Source organism: Oryctolagus cuniculus, chromosome 1, assembly GCF_051225735.1.
Source record: "Oryctolagus cuniculus isolate XC-2025 breed Fujian yellow rabbit chromosome 1, ASM5122573v1, whole genome shotgun sequence".
Lineage (NCBI taxonomy): Eukaryota > Metazoa > Chordata > Mammalia > Lagomorpha > Leporidae > Oryctolagus > Oryctolagus cuniculus.
In genome coordinates this window covers 99,852,233-99,872,129 of record NC_142867.1, presented here as the reverse complement: position 1 = coordinate 99,872,129, position 19,897 = coordinate 99,852,233, and the positions used below count along the sequence as shown (strand labels likewise).

At 41.4% G+C, this 19,897-nt stretch overlaps 1 protein-coding gene and 1 pseudogene across 1 annotated transcript in view; both read right to left on the bottom strand.

The window, feature by feature from the left end:
- Nucleotides 1-1,730: 1,730 nt before the first annotated feature.
- The window catches only part of RAB39A (RAB39A, member RAS oncogene family), a 44,542-nt gene continuing 26,375 nt past the window's right edge, over nucleotides 1,731-19,897 (bottom strand). Inside the window, exon 2 of the mRNA XM_002708498.6 lies at nucleotides 1,731-6,107. Within this exon, the coding sequence (XP_002708544.1) occupies nucleotides 5,681-6,107 (427 nt within the window). The 3' untranslated portion in view covers nucleotides 1,731-5,680. The remainder of the gene's footprint in view (nucleotides 6,108-19,897) is intronic.
- On the bottom strand, nucleotides 11,303-13,053 carry LOC103350470 (PRELI domain containing protein 3B-like; annotated as a pseudogene).

The window sequence follows — 19,897 nt, the reverse complement described above, 5'->3', positions numbered from 1 at the left end:
GCCTGATTGGTAGGGCTTGTAAGCACCTGTGGGCAGCTGCAGGTCACCGAAGACAGGCACGTTATCAACATAAGTCTCCCCACAATACGGCAATGAGAAGGCTTGGATTCGGTTTGCCTGATTGATAGGACTTCTAAGCACCTGTGGGCAACTCTAGCAAGCAGAGCAGAGTGTGTGCCACGGGGCACCGAAGACAGGCACGTATCAACGCCAAAAAATAAAAAGAAAGGGGGATCTGTGGGGAGCAACTCGGACTAGACTAAGTTACTGGAATTAAGACTTATTCTATGCATCTGCTCTCCCACAATATGGCGCTGGGAGAGGAGAAAACAGCTTCTACGCAGCTGCCTCTTGCCAACTTGAGTGATGACCTCCAGGAGCTGATCCTGCTCCTGATTGGAGGAGAGCAGCGTACTCGGCGTGTGGGCAGCCGAGTTGGGATTGGCGGAAGAGGACTATAAAGGAGGAGAGAGACAACATGCACCAGGAACATCTAAGGGGAACATCTATCTGAAGGAACACCTGTGCAGCCCCCGAGAGAGCCGGCCGGCGGTGTGCCGCTCCCCCGCGGAAGTGGGGAATGTGGCAGGGGGAACCGCCCTTCCACGGAGGTGGAAGGGACGGCAGCCAACCCGGGAAGAACCAGCAGCAAACCCGGGGAGGGCCGAGCAGACGAAAGAACAATGCAGAATCCTGTGTCATTCCTCCACGAAGATGGGGAGCGACACTATGTGCTAAACACCACTGTAAACATTTCACATGTATAACTGATTATGTGTGTAGAAGGTATGAACATTTCCTCAGTGTTAACTCAAAATGTAATATATGGGCAAGGCTGAAGCAGGACAAAAATGAACCAAGTGGAGAAAAGTCACAAATTTTGAAATACCTGCTGAGGCATAGAGCTAGGACAAGGTGTCTTTTCTGCAATTCTGTAATCCACAAAGCTCTGAAAATCTAAGATTCTCTTTGTAACTCATTTGGAAGGAGCCGGCGCCGCGGCTCACTAGGCTAATCCTCCGCCTAGCGGCGCCGGCACACCAGGTTCTAGTCCCGGTCGGGGCGCCGGATTCTGTCCCGGTTGCCCCTCTTCCAGGCCAGCCCTCTGCTGTGGCCAGGGAGTGCAGTGGAGGATGGCCCAGGTGCTTGGGCCCTGCACCCCATGGGAGACCAGGAAAAGCACCTGGCTCCTGGCTCCTGCCATCGGATCAGCGCGGTGTGCCGGCCGCAGCGCGCCAGCCGTGGCGGCCACTGGAGGGTGAACCAACGGCAAAGGAAGACCTTTCTCTCTGTCTCTCTCTCTCACTGTCCACTCTGCCTGTCAAAAAAAAAAAAAAAAAAAAAAAAAGTAACTCATTTGGAAGGAAAAATCTGACCTGACCTGACAGGTTATTTATAGATTTTATCTCTGTTAGTGTGAATATTCACATACTTTAGTGTTTGATTATGGAGTTCTGCTCCACACTTTACCAAGGTAATCTCCAGTTGATTCTTGTTTTCACTTCATTTGTGAGTACACACACGCACACACACACACAAATTGAAGTAGTTGCTTCAGTTTTAAAAGCACCACCGAAGATGGATGGCATAACAATCCTATGACAATCACAGTTCTCATTCTCATTATTTTATTCATTATTTAAAATCAAATAACATTAATGACATATTCAAGTCTATATGGTATCTTACTTCTATTGGCTATCATTCTGGAAAAAAATGCCAAGACATGATGAGAGCAAAACGTGTTTATTACTTTATGAAATGAATAAATTAAAACCAAGGATGTGGAACCCATATTTAATATGATTAATTTAACACAATTAACCATCAATTAGCTGTCACTGAATGTCACATACATTAACGTTTTAGGCACTATTCAAAAAAAGACAAAACATTTACCCAAAGAGATAACAACACAGGACACTAATGGTTTCTATACCTTTAACGAATTTTGTTTTCATGTACTTCCTACCATGACCATGTGCAGTATGTGAACTAGATTGTGTAATGATTGATGCAGATTGTCACAGCTCATCACTCATGTGTCTACTTGCATCGAATAATAGCATTATAGAAATACCAGGCCATGCAGCAGTTCATTCAGGTTCAGGAGTAGGGTTTGTTAGTTATTTTAAGATCAGGTGAGGATCAGTTGCTAAGTCATGTTTGGTGAAAACACTGAGATTTGGAAAGATTCTGAAGCAAAGATGGCTATCATTTACAGGGTTTCCAAGAGTTAGCTTTTCTGGTTGGGAATGTATTTTACTATTTTAAAATACAAAGGATCTAACTTTAAAGCCTTTATAGTCTTTCATTTTTTGTTCCCCCAAAGAGTACATGTTTCCTTTACATGTTCAAGCTAAATCTTTCCAGGTAGTCACTGGGAAACAAATGGGGTTACCTTACGAAATGAGTCTTCCTTCTCACTATGCAAGTGTCAGACTAAGGAAAGTATTCAAAAACAGTGCACGCTTCAAAGTCAATGAAACCTTGTTCTTAGTTAAACCAAGGACAGTATAAAATCTGACAAAAATACTCCTAAAATGATTTTATTAATCCATAGGTTCCGATTTTTAATCATGTCAAGTTGGATGAAAGGATTTTGTGCTGGCAAAGCTAACAACAATATGAAAGACTGGGTTTCTACACACCAAAATTTCATGGCATGCTTGAGGCTTTTGGAAACTTAGAAGCAAATTCTCAAGTTTCCATGCTCAAGAAATCCTGCTTCCTACGTTATGCATGTAAAGGCCACATTTAAAAGCATTCTGTTTACTTAACATTTTGGCTTAAGCTTACCATTTAATGAACCATCACATCATTTTATGCACTAAAAGTGTTCATGCGACTCAAGATGAGCAATTCTCTCAGGGAAAAACTTACCATAGGGTTGGGACAGTTTTTACTTTCTTTCTAAAAATCACACTTACCTAAAATATTTAGTAATTAGATGCATCATTGATCAGTTTTAAATTTTTTAATTTAAATAAGGTTTAAATTTAAATTACATTTTAAATGAAGTAATTTTAATATAAAATAATCTATATCTGATTTTTTTAAGAAATTCAGTTAATATGTTTTCTTGGAGCAAACATTTTTACTATTTTGGCATTATTATCCATATCCTCTGTAGTGATGTATAAGAAAATAAGTCAGCTATTTTTATATATAGAAATGGATAAAGATCTCTGGCTAAGGTTATAGAGATATTTGGCAATCTGATTTAAGAATTCAGATCTCTGTAGTCATCAAAATTTACACTACTATTGTTTTACCTACAAATAGCTCCTCTATAATATAAAAATGAGTTAGCCCAGTTTTAGCATGTTGCAGATTCCAGTGATCACATTTTCCTTCACATCACATTCTGGCCCCCACTCTCCAACACATGTACACACCCAGCCCAGCAGGGTAATCAAGGCGCCAGGAGCCCACAGTTCGAGGCTTGCTTTTGCTCATGCAAGTATTAACTTTTTGGGGGCCCTACCTTCCCATTTGTTTCTTCTAGTTCCTTAATTCCTTAATTCTGTCCTACATCTTGCTACACATCACATCCTTCAGCCTCAATTCTGGACTCACACGACATCGGTGGTACAAAGGGTGCTAATGCAAGTTAAATCACATTTTAGCTATTTAACTTTAGAAACAGGCACACATGACTATAAACTGTTGGATATTAAGTAGTTGAGTTTATGCCATTTTGGAGTGATGGAAAATTATCATGTCAGATTTTAAACTGTAGTTTAAAATAGACTAGTTCACATTTTGGGGGACAGGCATTTTCTCATCTGGTCAGTTATAGTTTGAACTCCTTCATGTGAAATTAATCTAAGGTTATCAATAAAAAGTCAATATAAATATTCAAAACTTTTCTAGTGGTTATAATTTATATTCTTCTTCCCATAAACACTATTAAAAATACTTACATGAACCTAGAAAATGTACAAGTATTTGAAAATACAAGTAAATATTTACTTCAAAGATGCACTTTAAAAAACACATTCAAACGTAACTTTTGATGTGATTGGTTCCCCAGGGACTTCCCTCCCTATCATTTCTAACTTTAGAGGAACAGCAGTTCAGGGTAAAAGGGCAGAGAATAAGTTTCAGTCAAGAATTCTCCCAAGTCCACAAAGAAAAGTACCTTCTTTTGTCCCCTCTGAACAGGAGTGAAAGGAAGGAACAGGAGAAAGAATTCTCATGAGCAGCTGATATCAATCTCACATTTATAGAATGCTTTCTTTAGTTACAAAAGCTTTTAATAGGATTCACTTGATTCTCAAAATAATTCCATGAAATAACAACAAATGGCAATATTAGCTTCATTTTGCAGATGAGAAAAATCTGTAGCTTAGGGCTTAGTCATGGTCAAACACTGGTTAGCAAAGGCAAGCTCAGAAGCAGGTTTTCTGATTTCTTGTTAAACATTCTTTCTACTATACCACCTTGGTTTTCAAACATATGAAGTAATTATAGTTTGTTTAACAGTAAAAACATTATGATTCCAAAATGCAGGTTTAGTACCCTCTCCGTGATCAGGAACATTTTATAAAGAACATGAGGAAAATAAATATAATAAAATATTTGACATTGTGATCAAAATGTCCCTTCCAGAGGACTTTAATCAATAAACTTTCTCCTTCCACAGAAGATTAATCAATAAGTTAAAAATTAGGAAACTCAAAAGGCTTTTTACTCTCCTAACTGATTATTCTACCTTCCCTTGTAATGATGATTGTAAAATGCAATCTCAATGCTAAATATATCAAACATCTAACCAATTTTCCTTTGTCCATAAAAATGTCTACATTCTTCTTGTATCGGAAATGGGAAAATTTGGAAATTTACTTGGGCAAAAACGCTATTACTAACCTATATTATTAATTTTGTGATTAGTTTAAAGTAAATTGCATATTTTCTTTGAATATAAATAAATTTTGTTTTTCTTTTCTAATCACAGACAGTACACTATAAGATCAAAACATTTGCTGATAAGTGGCCCTTTGTTCTTATTTTTACAAATATCTGCTTAAAATAGTTTGCTTGGATCCTTAGATAGCTTATAAAACACAAAAGTTTCAGGAACAATAAATTAGTAAACAAAAATGAGTATAAAGCTTTTCTTGTTTTCAAACAGAATTAAGGGAGCATAAATATTTTGAAAAGTTGTAAAAAACTGGTACCTAAAACAGGGAACTGATAGTTGAGACCTAGTCCATACTTCTGAGATTTTTTACCTTGCAAGTGAACGGTGTACTCTTAAATGCACTTTACTATTCAATATTAATTAACGTAAGATAATATATTCCTGATACAATCTTTTCAATCAGATTATACATATACAAAAATCCATTTTTAACGGTCAAGAAAAATGAGTAATGTTCACATATCTGAACACTGAGGTCAGCTATATGCTAGCAAAGTGAGAATGCAGGTACTTATGTGGAGACTCCAAGTTCAGGAGTCTCTGAAATTATCCGCTTTGCCTGATAATTTAGCAAAATATCCAATCTGATAGTGTAACAAGTAAGCACAGGGCTCTGAATCAAAACCTTACAAAATAGTGTTAGCGTGGGTTTATAATTTATTTTTAATGCTTTCACTGCATCACTCTGCTGGATGTTATTTATCCTGAAATGACATCCAATCTGTTCCTGTTAGTTCTTTGGCATGTTAGAAGTCAGCAAAAGCACTCTTTCCTGGGCTTTACTGCTTCCTCAGAAGAATGCACAGTATTTGGAACAAAACCACTTTTAACCCCTTCCCAGCCATCCTGAATACAAATGTCTCCCTTTTTAATTAGTTCATATATGTCTCTTGTCAAGATGGTGAAGGACTCCTCAACATTCGTAGCATCTTTGGCTGAGGTTTCTATGTACTTCATACCACAGTCTGCTGACAATTTTTCAGCTTCTTCCCTTGTAACTTGACGTTGTGAAGCTAAATCACATTTATGTCCCACTAGCAGAAACACAATCCGGAATGGTTGTACATACATTTTTGCCTCCTCCAACCAATCTTTCACGTGTTCAAAAGATCGCCGGTTAGTAATGTCAAATACTAAAAATCCACCAACTGAGTTGCGGTAGTAAGATCGAGTTATTGACCTAAAAAATAAAAAGAGAAATGGTTGTATGACAGCAACTTCAAATAATTCAGCGCCATGACAGAATCTGAAGATATTCTGATATGATTTAACTAGAATTTACACATCAACTATGAAGTGTGTTAAGTGATAAAAATATTCTGAGACTAATAGGAAAGCCGGTTTCATACACAGACAGAAATTAAATTAGCGGTTGTTTTAGATAGTGAAGTGAGAGCACTTACATGGTATGTCATCTTGCACTGTCCTACAATTACTTGCTTTGTTTTAAAATACCTGATTGAATAATTATTATATCATGGTGGTTAAAAATAGGCATACAGAAAGACTGGGTGACAGGCCGAAGTTGCATAGCAAATCAAATCTTTAGAATTCTTTTTCTGTCACATAATTCAGCAGCCCCTCCATAAATGTAGAATGAAACAAGGTCAGTATTAGTGGCTGAATGTCTATGTCTCCCCCAAATTGTTCACTGAAATCTTAACTCCCAATGTGATGGTATTAGAAGGTGGGGCTTTGGGGATGTAATTTAGGTCACGAGGTGGAGCCCTCATGAGTAGAATCAGTGTCCTTACATAAGAGACTCCAGAAAGCTCCCCAGTTTTCTTCCAACCACATAAAGATACCATGAGAAAGGCTCTCTATATTGCAGAAGAGGGTCCCCACCAGAATCCACATGTTGTTACCCTGAGCTCTGACTTCAGCCTTTCAAAGTGTGTTACAGCTGCCTGAACAGATCTATTACAGTATTAGTTACAGGTATAGTCATCAGAGATTTAGTCTCAGTTCTTTTTTTTTTTTTTAAAGAAAGATTTATTTATTTATTTGAAAGTCAGAGTTACAGAGAGAGACAGATAAAAAGAGCTCTTCCCTCCGCTGGTTCACTCCCCAGGTGGCCACAATGGTCAGGGTTGGGCCAGGCCAAAGCCGGGAGCCACGAGCTTCTTCCAGGTGTCCCACATGGGTGGAGGAGCCCAAGCACTTGGGTCATCTTCCATTGCTTTCCCAGGCCTTTAGCAGGGAGCTGGATCAGAAGTGGAGCAGCCAGGACATGAACTGCCACCCATATGGATGCCAGCACCGCAGGTGGAAGCTTTATCTGGCTCTGCTCTTCTGTAGTCTCAGAAGCCTGGCCTTTTCAGGAACCATTCCTAAATTCCCTTGTCCTCTGACTTGTAATGGGTTCAGTCAATGGGAAGTTCTGACTGGAGACCAGAGGAAAGAGAAGTCAGAGAATGTATCCACTTTGTCTCTGCTTGGCAGTGGCTTTATTCCCTTGCTTGCAGTCAAGGTTCCTGTTGGATAGTTCCTCTCCACGGCTTCCACTCTCACACAGTCTGGTAATATTCTCTTTTCCTTGCCTCTTCCAAACAGGTGGTTAAAGGTTTTCCACTGTTACCATCCTTGAATTCTTCAGCATCCTTTGTGCTTTTGACCTTATCTCTGGAAACAGTTATTTCACTGTGTCATCTGTTTCCCAGTTGAATCAGGAAGCCAAGTATCAAGGCCATGCTGTTTTGTTTCACACCCTTACATATGTTGTCTTCTATACCCAGAGTGTCTTTTACCTCTCTTCTGTCTACCAGATTCCCTTTTCTCCTCCAGTAATCAGATCAAGAATCGTATTATCTGAGAAGGCTTTCCTGCCACTGACTTCTCTATTAGGACTCCTCTTATAATCATTTCATTGGAAAACTATCATATTGCAATCCTGGTCACATCAATCTTCATAATGAGTTCACTGGATTTGCTGGTATGCCTCCCATTCCATTCAAAGCTCCTTGAGAGTCAAACATTTTTCATCTAAGTATCTAACAATCATAGTGCCTGGCAAATGATGGATGACAGATTTTGTTGTATTGGATCAATTAATCTTACAGAGAGGGAAAGTGCTAAATATTTGAGCAAGGGATCTCACGTGTCTCAATTTCTAAACTGTCAACAATCCTTCAGGAAACTCATCTGACTAGTTGCTTGCGGCATCAAGATCTTTGTGAAGAGCCAGTGGGTTGCTTGTCACTCTCGGGTTCCTCAACTTTCACCTATCTTCATTGTCTCCAATGCTGAATCCACAGCTTAGTTCAGGAGCCCAATACTACAAATACGTTTGTTGCCACAGTGTGAAGAAATCATTGCAAAAGGTAACTTCTCTTTCATTCTATTTGCTGCTTCCCTGTTTCTCCTCAAAATTCTTTTTTTTTTTTAATTTATTTTGACAGGCAGAGTTAGTGAGAGCGAGAGACAGAAAGATCTTCCTTCCCTCGGTTCACCCCCTAAATGGCCGCTATGGCTGGCGCACTGCAACTGAAGCCAGATGCTTCCTCCTGGTCTCCCATGGGGTGCAGGGCCCAAGCACTTGGGCCATCCTCCACTTTCTTCCCGGGCCACAGCAGAGAGCTGGCCTGGAAGAGGAGCAACCGGGACTAGAACCTGGCGCCCATATGGGATGCTGGCACCGCAGGCGGAGGATTAACCAAGTGAGCTGCGGCACCGGCCCCCTCCTCAAAATTCTTAGTAGAGAGATACACAAGTGGCCATTTCTTTTTTTTTTTTTTTAATGTTTATTTATTTATTTGAAATGAACAGTGAGAGAGAGAGAAAGAGAGAGAGAGAGAGAGAGAGAGAATCTTCCATCTGCTGGTTCACTCTCTTAAATGGCTGCAACATCCAGAACTTGACCAACCCTAAGCCAGGAGCCAGAAACAACTTCCTGGTTTCCCATGTGGGTGCAGGGGCCCAAGCACTTGGGCCATCACTGCTGCTTTCCCAGGCATATTAGCAGAGAACCGGATTGGAAGTGCAGCAGGCGGGACTCGAACTGGTGTCTATATAGGATGCCGGCACTGCAGTTGGTGGCTTTACCTGCTACACCACAGCACCGGATCCCCAAGTGGCTATTTCTAAAAAAATTTTCTTAAGGATTATAATACTATACAGAAATTTTAAAGAAAACTGCTACCATTTTTTAAAAAATGTATTTATTTGAGAGGCAAAGAGAGAGAGAGAGAGATTATATGCTGGTTTACTCCCCAAATGCCCATAGCAGTTGGGGCTGGGCTGAGGTTGAAGCTGAGAGCTAGGAACTCAATTCAGGTCTCCCACATGAGTGGCAGGAACCTAATTATTAGAGCCACCCTAGCTTACTCCCCAGGTCTGCTTTAGCAGGCAGAAGCTGGAGCTGGAGCTGGATATGGAGCCCAGGTGCTCCAACATGGGATTAGGCAAAATCTTTATTGCCTGTTCTCTTAACAGCTTCGACAGATTACAAAAAAACGCAATTCATTTAACTTGTTGCTGTTCTTTTAGTTTTGGGGGGTATTTAATTTGCTTTTGTTTTACCACTCATTTTTATGAATGTGAAATTAGATAGATGTGTGCAGTATCTTAAGAGAAATCTAAATAAGGCTATGCTATTAAACTGAAAGTTTTAATTTAATCAGCATTACTTTTATATCCCTAGTCATTTAATTTAACATTACTATAATTTTTAGAAAATCATGCTTTTGGGGTTGAAAGCTCAATGTTAAAATGTTCATGTATTATGCAGAGGCATGTCTTACACTAGGAAATATGTTTGGAAGTCTTAAAATGTTATCTTGTATTTTATTTGAGTTTGTCTTTTTTTTTTAATAGATTGTTAATGTACAAAGAGTTCAAATGGCCTCTAAAATTACTGCCTTAAAATTGTTAAGTAACAGAGGTATAATTTGAATTCACATCAGAGCTTTCTAAAATGGCAATAGTATAGGCATATGACTTTCTCTGATATCCAAAACCTGTTTTGGCCCTCCCTTATCTGAGGAATACAAATCTAGACAGCTTCCTAATGCTGCCATAGTAGTGTGGTCTTATGTTCTCACATCAAGGTCGCTGAATTTCTATTAAAGTACCACTGTTGGATGACTGGATACAATTTCAGAAACCCATATACCCTAAAGATATAGCCTGTGAAAAAATAGTAGCCAGAAATCTATATGAAGCTTGCAATGCTGGCATTCCATGTCAGAGCACTGGCTCAAGTCCTAGCTGTTCTGCTTCCAATCCAACTCCCTGCTAGTGTGTTTGGAAAAGCAGTGGAAGATGGCCAGGTGCTTGGGTCCCTGCCACCCACATCGTGGAGCTGGATGGAGTTCTGGCTTTGGCTTGGTGCAACCTTGGCCATTGTGGCCATTTGGAGAGTGAACCAGTTGATGGAAGATCTCCCTCTCTGTCTCTTCTGCTCTGTCACTCTGCCTTTCTAATAAATAAAATAAATAAATAATAAATGAATATTTAAAAATTAATAATAAATCAATCTTTATAAAAACAACTCAATATTTGATAATGAATAACAATTCTTTTTTTAAAACCTAACTCAAGATAAGTTTAATCAGTTTGCTTTCCTCATAGAGTAACAATTCTTTATAAGTATCAATATCATGTTGGTTTTTTTTTTTTAACAAATCCAAGGATCCAAGGAAGGGAGTAACTTTACTAAATTAGAAAACTTTGGCAAATCAATTCAGTACTCTTTAATGTAACAAAATCATATTTTTTGTTGGAGTCATATATTCTTGTGCTAAATGTTCACTCCAAAAATATCATTTAAGTACCAAATAAAAACACTGGTTTTTCAGCAGAGCAAGTTATTTTATACAAATTAATGACAAGAGCCTCAGGTGATTACTGATGTCATAAATAAGAGTGTCAATTGTTAAATCAACAACGGGAGTCACTGTGCAGTTACTCCCCATGTAGGATCTCTGTCCTTAATGTATTATACTATGAGAATTAACAGTAAAACTAGTCTTCAAACAGTACTTTATATTTTGTGTGTCTGTGTGGGTACAATCTGTTGAAATCTTTAGTATATACTTAGTTGATCTTCTGTATATAAAGATAATTAAAAATGAATCTTGGGGGCTAGCACCCTGGCTCACTTGGTTAATCCTCCGCCTGCAGCGCCGGCATCCCATATGAGTGCCGGTTCTAGTCCCTGCTGCTCCTCTTCCAATCCAGCTCTCTGCTGTGGCCTGGGAAAGCAGTAGAAGATAGCACAAGTGCTTGGGCCCCTGCACCCATGTGAGCTGTGGGAGACCAGGAGGAGGTGCCTGGCTCCTGGCTTCAGAATGGCACAGTTCTGGCTGTAGCGGCCACTTGGGGTGTGAACCAACGGAAGGAAGACCTTTCTCTCTCTCTCTCTCTCTCTCACACTCTCTTTAACTCTACCTGTCAAATAAATAAATAAATAAATATGAAACTTAATGAAGAATGGGATGGGTGAGGGAGTAGGAGATGGGATGGTTTGCAGGTGGGATGGTGGTTATGGGGGGAAAACCATTACAATCCAAAAGTCATACTTTTGAAATTTATATTTATTAAATAAAAGTTTTTTAAAAAAATTAATGTCTTTTAAAACTGTACAGTTTCTTCTTTTACAGTGAACTCCCTCATGCAAGCTCTTGAATTCTACAGCAGTAACACAGTGATGTGTTTGGAAGAGGAGGCTCTGTTTTACTCTGGGGTGGGTCCAAAGACAGGTAGAGTTCTACTGTATGAAAAGCTTTCAATTCTACTTCAGGAGAATCAAGATACTCATTTCAGACAATACTAATTTCAGATGATCCTGCTGATTTAGAAGCCCTGCATATTTTATTTTGATCAAAAGTCACATAGTCTTACTGCACCTTATTAAAAAATTCTACCTAAAATATAGTTGTTAAAGATTTATTTATTTTACTTCAAAGAGTTACACACAGAGAGGAGAGGCAGAGAGAGACACAGAGAGAGAGGTCTTCCATCTGTTGGTTCACTCCCAAATTGGCTGCAATGGCCAGAGCTGCACCTATCCAAAGCCAGGAGCCAAGAGCTTCTTTGGTTCTCCTATGCGGGTGCAGGGGCCCAAGTCCTTTCTACTGCTTTCCCAGGCCACAGCAGAGAGCTGGATGGGAAGAGGAGCAGCTGGGGCTAGAACTGGCGCCCATACAGGATGCTGGCAATGCGTTACCCGCTATGCCACAGCATCGACCCCTAGTCGTACTTTTTAAATAACAAATAGATACATCGGCCTGGAGAACTGGTGGCCCGATGGAGAACGGACCGCTGTCATTTCTCTACAAAAGCTGCCACCACCATCAGGGCCTTTATGCTTTCTCTTGCCGATGCTACCAGTTCTTCAGTCTCAGCATTTAATTTATGTATTACCCACTCCATTGCTTCTCGGCCTTTATTAGCATTTGAAGACATTGTACTTGCCATCAGTCCTTCAAGGTAACTGCTGAGGCTGACTCCTTTCACAGTGATTATGAAACAGTTTTTTCTGGATCCTGAGAATGTGATTTGTACGTGAGTCTCTCATCTACTGAAACCATATTTGTAAATGAATTTTTTTTTTTTTGCAAAAGCTCGGAATTGTTTATTGCAACATAGAGAAGCTCTGGAAAAAGACATCAAGACATCCTGCATCATAGATCACATGGTTAGCGATGGAGTTTTGACATTACTGGAGGAAGAAAAAGTGAAAAATGAAGAAAAGCCCTCTGAGACAGTCTATGACTTTTATTTAATGAATATAAATTTCCAAAGTACAGCTTATGGATTACAATGGCTTCCCCCCCCCATAACGTCCCTACCACCCGCTACCCTCCCCTCTCCAGCTCCCTCTCCCCTTCCAGTAAATGAAATCTTAGTAGATTTGAGTTCCATTGTTCTCGATACAGGGTCAACAACAGAATGTTCTTACATGTAGGGTTTGGTTCTTGCTGCACGGATAAGAGACTTCACGATGGAAGGCAGGCCCCACTCAGGAGCCTGTGGCAGCGCAGCTTTCCAGAGGGGTCCACGTGTCTGTCCAGCACATCCGCTCCAACCACACTCGGGTTCATCGGAATTTGGTACTTTTGCATTGCAACTGTTCTAATGGTTTCCCATGGGTGGTCAAAGACATGTTCCAAGGTTCAGATCTTCATGGTGCCGATGGCCCGCGCGATGTTTGGGTGGCGCCAGGGGACAAGGAGGCAAAGAGGTTACCCTGCCCCAGTGCCACTTTCAGCGCCCCATCCGGCCCGCAGTGTGTGCAGGCACCGTTGGACGGACACCAAGGACGTCCCAATGCCGCATGTTACTTTAATTCTATTTCATTTTGGGCTTTGAAAGTCTCCTTGAATGAATGGGTCATTTGAAGATATTGGGGAGGAGGCTGGTACTGTGGCTTAAAAGGTTAAGCCTCTGCCTGCAGTGTTGACATCCCATATGGGCACCAGTTTGAGGGGTGGCTGTTCCACTTCCAATCCAGCTCCCTACTAATGTGCCTGGAAAAGCAGCAGAAGATGGCCCAATTCCTTGGGCCTCTGCACCCACATGGGAGACCCAGATGGAGCTCTTGGTTCCTGGCTTCCATCTGGCTGAACCCTGACCATTAGGAGAGTGAACCAGTGGATGGAAGACCTCTCTCTCTGCCTCTGCCTCTTCCTCTCTGTAACACTGTCTTTCAAATAAATAAATAAAAATCTTTAAAAAAAAAAAAAGGAGGAGAAAATAAGGGGCAGAGATGAACAGCAAGAACATAAGAGAGACACAAATAAATAAACGAGTTCCAACCCAATCTCATGTGTGTTATAGAGGAATTTAGAGCTCTGAGACTATTCTCTGGCAACAATGATGAAGGAGATATGGTACCCTCCTAGAAACACCATGATGATGATGTGATAGGCAGGTGAATTATGAAGAACAGGGAACAAGGTCACAGCTCTTGGCACCATCTTATTCCTCCCAAATGGGAGATTTGCCAGTTCTTATTGAAGGCTACACTATCAGCAAATCTTCTTCTATTTCCAAAGGTAGAGCCTCCACTCGGAAGGTTTTCTCTCCTTCTTACCCTAACTGAAACCTGCTGGCCCCTGAGAACACTGCTTCCCCCGCAGCACGCTCAGGTTGTCTTTTCTGCAGGGGTAAGAGGACTGACTTCTGCTTCCCCAATGCCACTTCCACATAATCATTTTCTCCCAACCCCCACTGAGTAAAAATCCCCTGCTCCTTTGAGGCTTATGCCATCTGGCTCTATCATCTGGGGTTATCTGCCAACCGCTTGGTCACTGTCCATGTACAAAAGATTTTAGCACTTTTGCTGTGTTTTTCTTTCAATCTGAACTCCTGTAACTCTGCTTACTGATTTTAACATCCACTTGGATGAGCTGTCCAATGATACCTCCCAAGTTCTTAACTTCCTCATGTCTAATGAACTTTTCTCTCCAACCATTCTTCCTGTCTTGTTAACTGCTTTTTCACCATCAGAAACATTCAGTACCTCCAAAAATACAAATTTACAGTCTATATCTTTATTAAAATTTCATAGCCTCCCAGCATATCTTTAATGTTAGAATTATTTAATGTCATCAAGACCAACTGGATCAGTCTCTGCTTACTAATGCCCATGTATCATTATCTTCCTCCATATCTTAATTTCTATAAGACATCCATGATGATTGCTCTCTTGGACATACTTCAATTCCCAAGCCCCTTCCCTCTGTCTTATTCATCTGGGAGAAACTATGTCTGGATCAGTCCAGCACACAGCTGAAGGTTTCTGGGGGAAAATCACTCAGCCAAGCAGAATGGTGTCACTATGAATTAATTATAACCAATCCCAAGTGGGCATGCAACACTGCCAAGGAATACTGCGAGTATCAAAAGAAACTCATCTCCATCTTTCCTCACACTTAGGATTCTACTGTGGGAAGAAATAAAGTTTCCATTCAGCCTCTCTCTCCTCACCAAAGTGAACTACAAGAACAGTTTACCCCATGGAAAGAAAAAACAGCTGCTCTGTTTGGCTACAGTCTGTTTCTCAGGTGGGCAGAATCACTGAATGTTCAAGGTCAGTACTATTGAACAGCATCTTTTTCCCATCCATGCTTCTGGCTTGCAGGTTGTGAGACGTACGCAAGTGCTGTGAATACTTTGCTCACTGATTAATATCCAATGGTTTTTAAGTGATGACACACAATGGGCATTCAGTGCATCTTAGAGCATGAAAAAATGGCTGTACATAGCCATGCACACAGCCATTGGGGAAACAGCAAAATGGCAGAGAGAATGGGGAAGTTTGAGGGAAAGAGGTATTAGCAGTGCAAACAACAAAACAAACCAAAACAAACAAACAACAACAAAAAAACCCAAGATAAAAAGTTGCCTAACATTAGAACTATTAGCAGTGTTTTTTTTTTTTTTTTTTTGCAGGGAATTTGTTTACTGAGCATTAATGTTAATACTTCTTTTTTTTTAAAAAAAGATTTATTTATTTATTTGAAAGTCAGAGTTACACAGAGAGAGGAGAGGCAGAGAGAGAGAGGTTTTCCGTCAGATGGTTCACTCCCCAGATGGCCGCAACCCAGATGGCCACAATGGTCAGAGCTGTGCCGATCCGAAGTCAGGAGCCAGGAGCTTCTTCTAGGTCTCCTATGTGGGTGCAGGGATCCAAGGATTTGGGCCATCCTCCACTGCTTTACAAGGCCACAGCAGAGACTGGATTGGAAGAGGAGCAGCTGGGACTAGAACCAGCATTCCATATGGGATGCCGGCACTGCAGGCAGAGGACCAACCTACTGCGCCATGGTGCGGCCTCAATACTTCTTTTTTTTTTTTTTAAGTTGCTGGTCAGTATTCTTCTTTTTTTTTTCAATTTTTTTTTTATTTGACACATAGAGTTATAGACAGAGAGAGAGACAGAGACAAAGGTCTTCCTTCCGTTGGTTCGCTCCCCAAATGGATGCTATGGCTGGCGCTGTGCTGATCCGAAGCCAGGAGCCAGGTGCTTCCTCCTGGTCTCCCATACAGGTTCAGGGGCCCAATCTCTGGGCCATTCTCCACTGCCCTCCCGGGCCATAGCAGAGAGCTGGACTGGAAGAGGAGCAACCGGGACTAGAACCCGGCGCCCACATGGGATGCCAGCACCGCAGGCGGAGGATTAACCAAGTGAGCCACGGTGCTACCCCTCCCACCCTGCCCCCCATACTTCTAAATTAAATATTCACTTAGGAGTTTTGTCACTACCCTGTCAAAGGACATAATGGAAAAACTCAAGCATGGAAACAATAATTAACAAAATAACTAACAAAAAGTATATGCTTTACATTTAAAAAAATTAGTTCAAACAAAATACTTCGAAACATACCTCTGATTTGGAAGTTTTAAAATGTTCTCTTGTATTTTATTAGAGATTTTTTTAAATATTTGTTTATTTTTAATTTATTTTTACAAATTGTCACTGTACAAAGAATTCAAATGGCCTCTAAAATTACTGCCTTAAAATTGTTAAGTAACAGAGGTATAATTTGAATTCACATCAGAGCTTTCTAAAATGACAATACAGGCATATGACTTTTTCTAGTATCCAAAACCTGTTTTGGTCCTCCCTTATCTGAGGAATACAAATCTAGACAGCTTCCTAATGCTGCCATAGTAGTGTGGTCTTATGTTCTCACATCAAGGTCACGGAGTTTCTATTCAAGTACCAGTGTTGGATGACTGATACAATTTCAGAAACCCTTGTATCCTAAAGATAGAGCCTGTGAAAACACAGTAGCCAGAAATCTCTGTGAAGTTTCTTGGAAAGTGGGCTCCTTAATCAGAGGCAGGTTGAGGAAACCTCTCTCCCATCCAAGTACTAACCAGGCCCGACCCTGCTTAGCTTCCGAGATCAGACGAGATCGGGCGCGTTCAGGGTGGTATGGCCGTAGACTGAGGAAACCTCTCTAAAGAAGACAAGTTGTGGTATTATATGTCCCATCCAAGAAGAAAGAAGCATCATAATTTGGTGGGCATTTTTGAGTTTTGGAGACAAGTTGTACAGTATAATTTGCTTCTCGTATCCATTCAGTGGGAGACCTAAAAGGCCTCCAGCTTAATATGGCTGAAAGCAGGAGGGGTCCCTTCCACTGGTTCAAGCTACAGTGCGGGCAACATCGCCATCTGGCCCATGGGCCATCAGATCTAATGATAGGTGTCTGATCTGCCTGTTGAAGACTGGGATACCCTATCAAGCCCAGAGAAGACTCTGCGGGACAACTGTAGAAGTGGCATTTGGAATAAAGTCATGCTCACTGTGTCAAAGGCTACCACATTTTTGAAAAATAACTCTTGGCTTATAACCTGGATTTGACAGAGACTAAATACAGTAGATGACTGTGTAATGCAAGTGCCCACCGAGAGCTGGGTGTTCTCCGAGGCTTGTGCTTCATTACCAAGCAGAAGTCCCATGTGTTGGCAGGAATGTGGGGCGGGACCTGAGTGGACTTGCGGATAACAAGGCTCACACATCCAGCACACCTGCTCCTGCAGCACCCTCTCAACCACTGGCTTTTCTGGATTTCCCCATAATTAAAGAGGAAGAAACTCAAGTGTGACTTACAAAATGGCTCTAAATAATAGCTGGTATCAGTCAGCCCCACTTACTAGAACCTGAAGGTCAGTGGAAAAGGGAATGCTTTCATTTGTGGAACTTCTGGCAGCACATCTTACTGTTCTATTGTCTGCTTTTTCCAGAGGAAGATTTGGAGAGCTGTAGGTGAGGAGCCACAGCAGTTCCTGGCATGCTTGGAGGACAGTAATAAGGAAGTCTGAGGAGCAGGTATGTCGATGGGTCTAGAGTATGTGTACCTAAAATTTATATGGATACTTACCAAAAGCCACCACAAATAGAGCAAAATGTCCTGTCCTCAGTTATCAGTCAGTGTATCTACCCCACGTGGATTCACACAAAGTAGACAGGGTGGAGAGATGGAAGCTATGCCAGGGTTCACTGAAGACTTTCTTTTACCTAGTCTGTCCTGCAGTGTCATTGCTGACTAACCAGTTTTCCAGCAGCTACTGTCACCTTGGATATAGGACCTCACTCTTGAGAGCCACACAGAATGGACCCTGATGTCCTCACTGTAAGATATTTAATCCAAATTCAGCCTATGCTACTAGCACATCCATGAACTTACAGAATACCATATATACAGTCATGGAATCCTATGTGATGCAACTGACCAAAGAATTCACTTCACCGTGGTGGAGACGGGGAAATGGGCTGAGGCTGTGGGAAACGTTGATCTCACTAGGTCACTAACACCTTGAAGTATCTGGCCCTTTGAAACTGTGGAACAAGTCATTTAGAGCTAGTTAGGCCCATGTTAATCAGATGAACCTTGTATGATTTTGCCATAATCCTTTAGGACACACACATCCTAAACTAGTGAGTGATGAAGCAAGTGGTGTGCGATGGGAAGCAAAGTATGACAGTGAGGTGATGGCTTCTAATCCCCATGACTCCAAGCTTTGCTGACATAAAGATTTTTAGTACACAAGGGAGAAATGCTTTCACTAGAGAACCCTGTGATTCCTTCTATGAGTTATCAGGCCATTTGGGGCTTCTTAGGGCAGTGGGTGAGAAGGCAGAGAAGGGCCAACAGCAGCACAGGGACCACACTGGCTTTCTGAGGTTCTTGCTGCCCAGACCTCTGGAGAGCTTTTGATTCTTTTCAAGCCTGTCCCTCCAGCTTCTCATCTCCCTGTGCCTCAAACATGCTTCTAGGAACTTTCACTTTTGATCAGGTTCTCAAGTTGGTTTTGTTGCTGTCGACCAAGGACCTCAATGACAGTCAGTGTAGATTTTGTTATGAAAAATGGCACAAAACAAGGTCACAAATATTTTATAAATTTCAATTTTTTTTCCAAGACATAAGCTCATTTTTTTTTTTTTTTTGACAGGCAGAGTGGACAGTGAGAGAGAGAGACAGAGAGAAAGGTCTTCCTTTTGCCGTTGGTTCACCTTCAGTGGCCGCCGCAGCGGGCGTGCTGAGGCCAGCACATCGCGCTGATCCGATGGCAGGAGCCAGGTACTTCTCCTGGTCTCCCATGGGGTGCAGGGCCCAAGCACTTGGGCCATCCTCCACTGCACTCCCTGGCCACAGCAGAGGGCTGGCCTGGAAGAGGGGCAACCGGGACAGAATCCGGCACCCCGACCGGGACTAGAACCCAGTGTGCCGGTGCTGCAAGGCAGAGGATTAGCCTACTGAGCCACGGCACTGGCCAACATAAGCTCATTTTTAAAAAATGGAACCCAGATGCTCTGAGTCCCACACTGGAGTACTTGGATTCAATTTCTTTCTCCAGCTCCTATCTCTAGCTTCCTGCTAATGCAGAGCCTGGGATGCATCAGTAATGGCTCAAGTAATTGGGTTCCTGCCATCCACGTGGGAAACCCGGATTACATCCTTGGCTCCTGGCTTAACTGGCCAGACCCCACCGGGCTGCTGTGGCATATGTGTAGTGAACCAGTGGATGGAGGATCTCTCTCTTGCTCTTGGTCTCTGTCTCTCAAATACATTTTAAAAACTGTGGTGAAAAAAAAATGGCAGAAGATCTGTTCTAATTTTTTAAGTGCACAGCAAGTATTACTGTCAGTACACTATTGTGTAGCAGATCTCTAGAAATTTCTCATTGTGCATGAGAAATTCGAAAACTCTATACCTATTGAAAGTAACTCCCCATTTCTCTCTCTGCCAGTCCCTGACAGCCACCCTTCTCCTTTTGCTGTGACTATGAGTTGACTACTTTAGATACTTCTGTCTCACACAAGTGGAATCACATGAGGTACCTGTCCTTCTCTGATTAGCTTATTTCACTTCCGTATGTCCTCAAGGTTCATCCATGTCATGACAGGATTTCTTTCCTTTTTAATGACTGAATAATATTCCACCCCACACATACATACTTTCTTTATTCATCCACAAAATTCATTCTTACACAAATTTGCTTTACAGCGGTAGA